At 30.7% G+C, this 11,003-nt stretch overlaps 3 protein-coding genes across 6 annotated transcripts; 2 read left to right on the top strand and 1 right to left on the bottom strand.

Moving 5' to 3' along the window:
• The first annotated feature begins 125 nt into the window (after positions 1-125).
• On the top strand, positions 126-876 carry LOC123701377 (probable RNA-binding protein EIF1AD). Its single transcript, XM_045648818.1, has 2 exons — positions 126-389; positions 509-876. Exons 1-2 carry the CDS (start codon positions 267-269, stop codon positions 857-859), a joined length of 474 nt encoding a protein of 157 aa, XP_045504774.1. The 5' UTR covers positions 126-266; the 3' UTR covers positions 860-876.
• Positions 877-1,120: 244 nt separating this feature from the next.
• On the bottom strand, positions 1,121-2,886 carry LOC123701376 (speckle-type POZ protein-like). The gene is made up of 2 exons (XM_045648817.1): positions 2,720-2,886; positions 1,121-2,635 (listed from the first exon to the last, which is right to left on the bottom strand). Exon 2 carries the CDS (start codon positions 2,608-2,610, stop codon positions 1,588-1,590), a length of 1,023 nt encoding a protein of 340 aa, XP_045504773.1. The 5' UTR covers positions 2,611-2,635; positions 2,720-2,886; the 3' UTR covers positions 1,121-1,587.
• A 414-nt stretch (positions 2,887-3,300) lies between these two features.
• On the top strand, positions 3,301-8,416 carry LOC123701356 (ras-related protein Rab-30). 4 transcript variants are annotated; one of them, XM_045648787.1, is made up of 5 exons: positions 3,301-3,492; positions 3,562-3,765; positions 4,944-5,127; positions 5,721-5,872; positions 6,426-8,416. In XM_045648787.1, the coding sequence occupies exons 2-5, from the start codon at positions 3,595-3,597 to the stop codon at positions 6,525-6,527; spliced, it is 609 nt and encodes a 202-aa protein (XP_045504743.1). In that variant the 5' UTR covers positions 3,301-3,492; positions 3,562-3,594; the 3' UTR covers positions 6,528-8,416. The 4 variants fall into 4 exon arrangements, with proteins under 4 accessions (XP_045504743.1, XP_045504744.1, XP_045504742.1 ...); XM_045648788.1 differs by having other exon boundaries at positions 3,566-3,765; XM_045648789.1 differs by having other exon boundaries at positions 3,322-3,417.
• The last annotated feature ends 2,587 nt before the right edge of the window (positions 8,417-11,003 follow it).

Raw genomic sequence — 11,003 nt, forward strand, 5'->3', positions numbered from 1 at the left:
CCTACACAAGCGGCACAGTACGGCCGATGTATCTTATAAAAGTTTTTAATTTTTTCAAACTGATAATAATTTAGAACGCATTCATATAATTTGTGACAGTGACATAGAAAGTTGACAAATGACGTCTTATCTTGTCAAATAATTTTGAGGTTATAGAAGATAAACAACGCGATTCTTATGTTTTAATTTTGTACGAATTCAATATTTTTAATAATTTTTTATACAAGTTAATGCATTTATGTGTGTAATACACAGAAAATTAAACTATGTCGAAAGTAAATAAACGGAAACATGTAATGAACGAGACTCTATGGGACGACTATGAGTTGCCCAAAGAAAATCAGAGTATTGTAAAAGTTTTAAGAAGTAGAGGAAATAACTTACACGAGGTAAGAAAATCATATATCGTTTGCTTGATTTATTTATTTATGTAACAAACAATTAATCTATTCAGGTATGTAGTACACATCTGAAATTGAAATGTTATTTTTCGATTTTTTCTTCTCAGATTACTACACCAAGTGGCGAAGAATATCTAGTATCTATGCCCACAAAATTTAGGAAGAATATTTGGGTGAAACGAGGAGATTACATCCTCGTTGAACCAATTGCAGAAGGAGACAAAGTGAAAGCGGAAATCGTCAAAATAATGAACAAGGATTCTATAAAATATTATAAAGAAAATAAAGTTTGGCCTAAGGAGTTTGACGATGTTAAAAAAGATGATAATACTAATAATGGTGATGGTGATAGTGATGATGATTTGTTTGTGAACACTAATAGAGTTCAAATGCAAACTTATGATAGTGATAGTGACACGAGTGAGAGTGACGATAGTGATAATAGTGATAAAAAATAAAATGTACTATTAATTTATAACTTTTATTTCTTTAACAATAATGAGATCATTTTTTTAATTGTACACATAGATATATATAACATTTGGAATATACTTTTATATTGTTAAAAGAAAAGGTTCTCTATTAGATAGACATCCTTTATAAATACTCTACAAATAGATAAACAATAAAATAAAACATGTATAACGCTTGTAAAAACAAAATTTCTAAACATACAGAGTATACATACATCTAAACATAAAATATTTATGTAATAATAAATAATTTTATTTTATATAAATCAGTATGATACAATTTATAAAATTTTATTCAAGGAGAAATGTAACAAGAATGATTATAATTATAGAGAAAGCTTAAATTTGTATTGAATAGTTACTTAATCCTCATATTTATCAAAATTAAGTAAGTTTTTTGTACCATCTTAACCCAGATCTGACAAATAAAATACAGATCCAATGAATTAGTTCACACCCTTAAATGATAGAATAATTTTATAAAGATTTAGTTCCCTCAGATTGGAAAACATGTGGAAATGCAAATGGAAAATGTTTATGGCATTTAAGGCCTTATTCATGGGTTATTCTATGTATATTTTCCTACACACCACTATTAACTAATTTAAGGAATATATTATAGACACCAGAGAAAAAATACTATTCTACACTACCTCCGATTTCCTGAAAATCTAAAGATATGGCTATCCCTTAGCAACAAATTTTTGCATTTATTATTTAATATCTGCATCTACATCATCTGTCATTATATGCTCATAAATACTTTTAATCAGCTCTACTGACTTCACCATTGCCCAACCTTCAGTCTTTGTTATTAGTTTTGCTTGACCATCCTTTATGAATTCTAAAGTTAAATTTTTCAATGTTTTTGCCGAATGTAAATCTGCTAACTGTAAGGTTTTAATAGCATTGTTCACTGTAAGTTTCTTGTGTAAAGCCTCTTCACACAAACTCTTAAGTCGGCCAAGCTGATAATAGTCAGCAGCAGCCAATAGCTTCTCAGGTATCTCATCGACTCTCGGGGCTCTGTCACTGTAAATAAAAGTCAGAACTTCTCTCAATACTTCCGACTCTAGTGGCGATTCAAGAATGTTTGTTATACATTCAGTAGTGTTATGTTCAAAGTGAGCCTTTAAAACCAAACTACGACTGGCCAATACAGCTTTGTGTACTTTGAATTCATTTCCTTCTGCACACTTTATAACCACATCTGAAAATAAGCCATTATTCAAGAGGCTTTCAAAATCATCACTGAGTTGGGCCTCGGGCACATGAGCTCGGTCGACTTTTATGTCATTTGTCACCATGAACTGAAATTTGAGGCGTAGACTGCCATCGCTCAATAGGAATGTATCACGCCCATCATAGCTTACAATATCACGTTTATATAGTGTTGCTAGGTATTGCCATTTGTTGGCTTGTACTGTGTGGTATTCTTTTATCACAATTGATCGCTCTTCAAATCTCTTTAAACATATGGTAAGTATTGATTTGAGAAAAACTGGTATGGGTGATAAGTAATATATCTCGATTATATCATTGAATCTGCCGAGAAATTGCATTTTTAATTGAAATTTTGAATTTGCTAAATCACCGGGTTTATCTTTTGGATTTTCTGTCCGAAATTCTCGGGATGTTTTAATTTCTAATAAGGTTTCGAAACATGGTACTGTCCAAATAATAGTGTTTATTTTTGTTTGACCTTCCGTTCGAATTGTATAATTTACATTCGACATTTTAATACCTAATCTCAAAGGAAACCTATTTTATTAACGAAAAATAAATATACATAAATTTTTGTTTTTTGTGTACAGCGCTTTTTTCATTTACACCAAATTTACATACACATATTGATACAGCTGGTTAGTGGTTCTTTTAGACTTTAGTGTCTTTTATTTACTAACAATCTACTGTTATTCACAGTATACAAATCGCACATCAAAGCTGAAAATTGAAAACTCAAAAATGCAAATATTGCAAATTACACAGGTACCTATAGATCCACAGATCAAAGAAACCACAGATAGAAACAATAAAATATGACAATAATTATTGACAGTAGGTATCACAGGTAGGTATGCTAGGTTAACGTACCTAATACGTACAACGTAGGTACAGTTTGGGCCACGTTCGGCGTAGAGGGAGAATCTTTAATATAATATACTCTAAGGGGAGAATTATTTGTTATTTATCGCTCTATTTATTCTATTTAAAACAGAATGTGGATAAAAAATAGTATTATACAATATTTGCACTTAAATGCTTTCTTTTTCAGTTTGTACCCTAATTCATACAATCAATTGCATAATTTCAGTTTTGCACGATTTGTTACAGTGGATAAATCCCTATAAAATATGATTTTATTGTGTTAGCATTATCTATGGCAATGGTAAAAGATTTAAAAAAAAACAAGTCGTATGTCAAAGTGAAAACTGAAAACTGAAAAGACAAAAGTCAATAACTTGATCGTCATCGCTGTATTTATTGTTTTGAAGATTGATAATATCTCCATTGATATTTTGATATGAAATAACGTTTTATGTGTAATCTTATCAAAAGTATAATATGTGTTTGATTGTGGAATAATCGTTCAATTTCGTTTATCAGCCTATCGTAATGTAATGTCTGTCAATTCACTAAAGCGGAACAGTGAACGGGGGAGATAATTTATTGTTAATTTCTTTCAGCTAGTTTTCGACAAATGTAATTAGCTGTTCATTATGGAGGATTACAAGTTTTTATTTAAAGTAGTGCTCGTTGGAAACGCAGGTGTAGGCAAAACATGTTTAGTGCGGAGATTTACGCAAGGACTATTTCCTCCAGGTCAAGGTGCTACAATCGGTGTTGATTTTATGATTAAAACTGTTGAAGTCGATGGAGAGAAAGTAAAGGTGAGTTCACTTGAATCGAAATATTTGGTAATACGCTTCCATATATGGGTGGATCCTTAAGAGGAAACAAGGTTCAAGTTTTGAAACCATTACAAAATAATTATGCTTGTATGATCATGAAGGTTGGACAAATTCAACATATTGTATTTGTTGTACTGGGTCTAACAATGACTAATTAATGAACAAGTAATTAGATTTTATTGGAATGATGTAAACTGTGTTTTAACACATATTACAATAATTATGTTATATGAACAAGTGATAACTGCGTTAAAAACAACCGACTTCAAACTTGCACTTGCAAAATTTACAAATACCTCCAGACAAAAATGCTCATAAAATAAAAACTACTGGGCCTATCCAAATAAAATTTTTATGGGACCAATTCGACACCATCCCGCATCGAACAAAACAAGAATCACGTAAATCGGTTCAGAAACCTCGGAGTAATCGGTGTACATACATAAAAAAAAAATACATACCGGCCGAATTGATAACCTCCTCCTTTTTTTTGAAGTCGGTTAATTAAAATGTTTACATATATAATGTCTTACTAAATATTATGGTTTCATTGGTAGATAGTTGGTCTAATACAGTAAATAAAAATTTTCCCATAGAATTGAATAGAAAAATATTTATGGAAATAAATAATTCAAACATCTTTTTAATATGCTTCCAGAATGTTTAAATTGTAAATTATAAGGATCAAACATGTATAAAGAACATAATTTGATATCTTCAACATTCTATATTAAAGCATTCTTCAAAAATTTCATAGTAGAATGTGAATGGAAATTGTTGGTAGAATGAAATTACAGAAAGACTGTACCTATTAGTTAATATTATTTTTAATCCTACTACTATTATAAAGGCGAAAGTTTGTAAGTATGGATGTATGGATGTTTGTTACTCATTCACATAAAAACTAGTGAATCGATTACAATGAAATTTAGCACACATTACATTATAAACTTAGATCAACACAGGATAGGTTTTATCCCGGAAATCCCATCCCGGGTTTTTCTTTGAAAACGCGGGCAAAGCCGCGGGCGAAAATCTAGTATTTAATACTACACAATGTGCTATATTATCATGATTAGTGAATTGGAAATGTATTACTCAATTTAGTAATGTACTTGGACTTTAAATTCTATTAATTTAACGATATACCCTTTTAGCTACAAATATGGGATACGGCAGGGCAAGAGAGATTTCGTTCAATCACACAGAGCTACTATAGATCAGCTCATGCACTTATTCTTGTGTATGATATATCTTGCCAACCCACGTTCGACTGTCTGCCGGATTGGCTCAGGGAAATAGAAGAATATGCTAATAATAAGGTGCTGAGAATATTAGTTGGTGAGTCTATTATTTCATTAATCTTTTTTGAAACTAGCATCTATAATAATGTTACTACACACAAGAACAAAGTAGAATTAATGGGCTCACTCCCGACATCATCAAGATCTATTTTAATTATGTTTTATTCCATTTAATGAATACAGCTCAAATCATGCTGTGGTTCCAAATAATTTTAATCTCAATAGAAAATTTCTATTGTACTTTGATAAAACTATTTGATTTTTGTACAAAACTTAAATTGGTTGCTTAGTAAGAATTCAGAATGGATGTCAAAACAAAATCAAAATTCAATTGATAACAAAATATTTTGGTCTCCAAATGTGCTAAAAATTATTTATTACTAGCAGTCCGCCCCGGCCCCCGGCTTTGCCCGTGGTACATATTTACGTTTTCTCTACATAAGACCGATCCTCGTACTTCAAGGAACTTCTTTTTCAATTGATAAAAAAATAATTATCGAAATCGGTCCAACCGTTCACGCGTGATGCCGTGACCACGGAAAAATGGTTTCATTTTTATATATATTATATAGATATAGATCTATATGTAAATATCAAGCTATAATTTTTTTGTATTAAATCCGTCATCAGGTAATAAAACTGATAGAGAAGATAGAGAAATACCAAGGCATATTGGTGAAGATTTTGCACAGCGTCACGGGATGTACTTTCTGGAGACCTCAGCGAAGGAGGCAGAAAATGTTGAGCGACTTTTTATGGAAATTGCAGTGGAATTGATGGAAGTAAGTTTAGTATTTTTTTTCTCACACATTTTTTTTATTAACTTGCAATGTATGTGAGTATGTTGTGATATCTTCAATGTAGTGAAACCTTTTGTGTTCCAGAAATTTAAATAAACATAACAAAAGTGTAACTGTCGACTTTATAGTGGACGTACAATTGTAATTCTGCGGCACCATCACAAGTAAATGTGTAAAATTTTAATCTTAATACATATATATAAATCTCGTCCTCAATGGACTCCTAAACCACTTAACCGATTATAATAAAATTCGCACACCATGTGCAGTTCGATCCGACTTGAGGGATATAAATGCGAAAGTAACTCTGTCTGACTGTCTGTTACTCAATCACGCCTAAACTACTGAACCAACTTGCATGAAATTTGGTATGGAGTTATTTTGATACCCGAGAAAGACGTATAGGATATGTTTTATTTCGGAAATCCCACGGGAACAGGAACTATGCGAGTTTTTCTTTGACTGCGCGAGCGATGCCGCGGGTGGAAAGCTAGTTATAATCATATAAATTTTAATAAATTTTATTCTATTTCAGCAAGCAAAATGCAAGGATTTGCCAAAATACGATGGTAGCTTAGGACCAATAAATGGCAAATCGTCATCCATTGGTGATTCTTCTTGCTGCTTTAGGTCGTAGATAACCTAACGAATTTATCTCAATGATATTACTGTGTATGAGATTATATTTTATAAGCAATCATTTGTAGCGATTAATGAGTATGATAAAAACAACATATCTCGCAATTACATAAAAATTTAGTGTAGGGACAAGTTACATGATGTACTGAAATTTTGTTTATTATACATAAATCCATACTAATATTATAAATGCGAAAGTAAATTTGTCTGTCTGCCTGTTACTCCATCACGCCATAACTACTGAACCAACTTGCATGAAATTTGGTATAGAGATATATTTAAAACCCGAGAAAGGACATAGGCTACTTTATACCCCGGGAAATAGGCTAGGTTTTATCCCGGAAATCCCATGGGAACGGGAACTATGCGGGTTTTTCTTTGACTGCGCGGGCGAAGCTGCGGGTGGAAAGCTAGTGTTAGATAATAATTACGGAATTGATCTCAATGCATGTTAAAGTTGTATTTACCTACGCGTTATTGTGAAAACTGTATTATCTATGTTGTTTATCAATAAAACGGTTGTGTAGATGTTAAATTTTGGCCATCTTACGTCAGTGAATGACACAATATTTGCTTATATTTGCATTTGTCTTTATTTCTTGATTCAGGTAAAGATTGTTTTACAAATAACCGCCAGTGATAATAGCAGGTTGTAAATGAAATATTGCAAGGTGATTGTTGACCTTTTATTGTTAAATGAGAACTACATAGAGATTGGGATTACTAGAAATAAGGTCTAGGTTATTTTTTCTTCTTGTTTGTATATACATGTGTTTGTCGTTCTTAAATATTATTAGCAGACTTGTCGACGGTTCGTCAGAAAAACTCTGTTTGATAATTATTCTACAATTGATTGCTTTATAAAGTTCTTACTGTTAATTATTATATTTGTAGAACTTAACATTCCATTTGCTTAAAAGAATAATGGATTTGTCAAAATGTCATACTCGGGCCCTTTTTTTGCTGATATTAGTCACATAGTAAACTTGTTTCACAAATAATAATGTTTCTAGTATTGTGTTCATTTTATTATGTGCTGCTTATGTATATATAATTTATATCAATAACTCAATGCATATCATCAATTTATGACCTTTTGACAGAGCCATTACTTAGTTGTCGCGATTTATGTTAATCAATGTTAGGTATAAGTAGGCACGCGAAATTGTGACTTAGATGATGTAGACAATTTTTTAGTACTTTTTAAAATGTATTGGTTGTTCCATAGATAAAAAAATAGTTAAAAATTGATAGTAATACATTTATGATTTAATCGTAGGTTGCTACTAATCTATTGTACCTATATAGCTTATTTTTTGTTGAGGGTAGATCTCATTGTTTTATTTCAATTGCAATTTTATTATTCCTACCGGAAATATGTGTTTTAGTCATAATAAACTTATAATAAAGGATAACCTTCGATTAATTATTATTAGACGCAGTTATAAATAATTAACGTTTACATTGTACTGCTAGATAATTGGTGTAAAATGATTAGACGTTGTGAAATGATATACAGGGATAATGGAACAGACTATTCATAATTGTCAAGGTTTTGAAGGCTATAAACTAGGAAATTTATGTTTTGTTCCTATTGTAAAGATAACTAAATACATTTTTCGTGTGGACGTTTACAATTTGATCCTTTATGTAATTGAAAAGACAACGATTCAAAATAATCGAATTTTTTACAGTAGGAACGGAACTTAAACGGTTCTTGTAATATTACAACAGATATAAGATCGGATTATAGACTAAGGTATCATAAAATTGAAAGGAAAGAGGTTTGAAAATTTTTGGCACACCTACTGCCCGCCATTTTTATTTTTTTGCTCGTCTGTATGTCAGCAATCGAAATATACAAGTTTAGTAGTGCGACGAAAAATCGAAAAAAAAATCAAAATGGCGGACAGTAGGTGTGCCAGGCTCCATACAAAAATTTTAAAACCCCTTTATTCATATTTCCCAATTTACATTTCACTTCATAAAGCTACCATCTATCGCGGTAAAATTAACGAAATTCACTCCATAATTACTCCGTTTACTATTTTTATCACATCGTGGATTATATGGGCGTATTTATTTACATTTTAATGGTCAGGGTTTTAACAGAAGCTTTATTTTATCTTGCGATTAATTTAAGTACAGTATTTGTTAATATTTAATGATCACAGTAATGTATATCGAGAATTATTTAAATTTGATTGTGATGTTTTCTTAAAATTTACGTTACTTGTATTTTGAATTGAAAAAAAGAGACGAAAATTTGGCTGATCTCATTGAGATAATAGTACTACGTATGGAGGAGACACCACGAACAAAATCTGTGCGCCATTTTTTTGCTCTAACTAAGGTTTAAAAATTATTATCTAGTTAGGTACTTACCGATGTAAGTTATTCCTTTGCACTTTTCCGTATTATTTGTATTATTTGTGCAATATCGTAACACAAACGAAGGCATATTTGATGCGTTTCACTTTAAAACGAATAAAAAATGAGCGTGCAGTTACGCCATATGGCGTATGTTGAGCGGAACATAAGTGATGTAGGCGGTGTCGTCTCCATATGTATATCTCAATGGCTGATCTAGATTTTTCTAACACTATATAGACCATCTAATTCTAATTACACGATTGGTAATTCAATTTTATAAATCCATTGAAGCAAAACATGTGTTCTGTAAAAATTTGTTTAAATTTCTTTTTATATTACTGTGGTCGTTGTTCATGTGTTAATAGTATTTTATATTATTGTTAATTTTTAACATCAAATGTTGTATAATTATAATGTTTCAATATTAGTTTTGGTAAATTACTATTTAATTATTTATAGATTTAAATGGTATAGTAACTGGTTTGAAACTTTATTAAATTCATTTGCGATAAGTACATTAATAACTGTAGTTATCACAGGTAGTTATATTTATCGAAAGTACATATTTTCATCGTAAAATACCTTATTCATTGACTAACTTTCTTACTATGTAGTAGAATATTTTTATGTTTTATAAAAAAAAGTAGTTTAATGTATAAAATGGGCATAATGATTTTTAATCATCACATTTACCTATTTCGTTTTTGGTGTTCAATAACTTTGCTTTGTGTTGTTTAAAAGACTTCTTTATCTAATATAAATATTAGGTAGTAGCATTTAATTCCGTTATTATCAAAAACCTATATTTAAATAAATATACAAATAATGTAACGGTGGTTTTATATTATGATTATTTGAGTGTACAACTTGTGTAGTTGTGTGTGTAAGAAAGTACTGGCCCGAAACTGCGCAGAAGTCAAAAGTAAGGTACAGTACGATTCAAACTTAATGGCGGCTCGGAACATCGTACGATCCGATGCGCATGCGCAGAAAACAATTTTAGGTATTAGCGGGACGTTAAGGGACCTGTGCGCACCCGCACTCGCACCTAACTTCCGAACCGCCATTAAGTTTGAATCGAACTGTACCTAATTAATAATAAAATTGTATGCAGTACCTCAATAAATCACCTGCACATTGCACTCAGCGCTACTTGGACCAGGGTTTGAAGTTACCGCAATCTTTCCCTCACTCCTATCTCTATAGGTATATGCCCATGATAATGTTACTAAGAACCATATTATCAATACCATCTTAGGTATAGGTTTTTGATAAATCGGATATCATTATAAGATGGTTCTACTTCGTGCAATGGCGCTTGGTTGGTTGGTCTTTATTAATGTTTGTTGTATATTGTTCTTTAACATTTGTTCATTGACGCTTATTGTTATTTGTAAATATTTTAAGTGATACGTTTGCATATTTTATTTATTTCTTAATTTCACTTCCTATAATATGTGTGCTATTTTTGAGGTGACCGAAGAACTCATGTTTTATAAAAAAAATAATCAACAATTATTAATAATAAGTAACAATACTTATTCAATCACAACTTCAAAAAACTTTTACATTTTTTTTTTAATTTAAAATTAATGTTTTAATTTTAAACGTAAACCAAATTTACATTTGTTCAAATAATTTACTTCTTTTTTTATTTTTATACATTGTGTTTAAATTAATTTTTGACCATGTGATGTCTACACTACCTAATGCATGTTTTTTTTTGTAATTCCTAACAGATCTGATGTAATAATTATTATTATAATTCGTGTCATTTATAATAGAAAGTAAACATCACCAAAGAAATTGAATTATTGTAATACTCGCAAATAATAAAGGAGATATCACTTTAATGTGTCTTTTCTTTCATACTTATCTGGTTTTTAGAACTTGCACATAATCCGTGTTACCTCTTACAATCTTATTGAGATACTATTACTACGTTACCGGTTACAATTTTACAAAGATACTTCGTTTGGACTTTTGGAGCATTTTTAAGGGCTAAGGCACAACCCAATACTTGTGTGTAGGTTTGTTGTATTTTTCTATTGAAGAATGATTAAGAAACGAATAACGATATTGAATCAAAGAAATTTCTAAA

This window comes from Colias croceus, chromosome 21, assembly GCF_905220415.1.
Source record: "Colias croceus chromosome 21, ilColCroc2.1".
NCBI lineage: Eukaryota > Metazoa > Arthropoda > Insecta > Lepidoptera > Pieridae > Colias > Colias croceus.

Excerpts from the sequence above, each read along its gene's own strand:
- LOC123701377 (XM_045648818.1), top strand. The coding sequence starts at position 267 with ATGTCGAAAGTAAATAAACGGAAACATGTAATGAACGAGACTCTATGG. Across the intron at positions 390-508 it reads GAGGAAATAACTTACACGAG|ATTACTACACCAAGTGGCGA; the intron begins GTAAGAAAATCA and ends TTTTCTTCTCAG.
- LOC123701376 (XM_045648817.1), bottom strand. The coding sequence starts at position 2,610 with ATGTCGAATGTAAATTATACAATTCGAACGGAAGGTCAAACAAAAATA.
- LOC123701356 (XM_045648787.1), top strand. The coding sequence starts at position 3,595 with ATGGAGGATTACAAGTTTTTATTTAAAGTAGTGCTCGTTGGAAACGCA. Across the intron at positions 5,128-5,720 it reads GGTGCTGAGAATATTAGTTG|GTAATAAAACTGATAGAGAA; the intron begins GTGAGTCTATTA and ends ATCCGTCATCAG. Across the intron at positions 5,873-6,425 it reads TTGCAGTGGAATTGATGGAA|CAAGCAAAATGCAAGGATTT; the intron begins GTAAGTTTAGTA and ends ATTCTATTTCAG.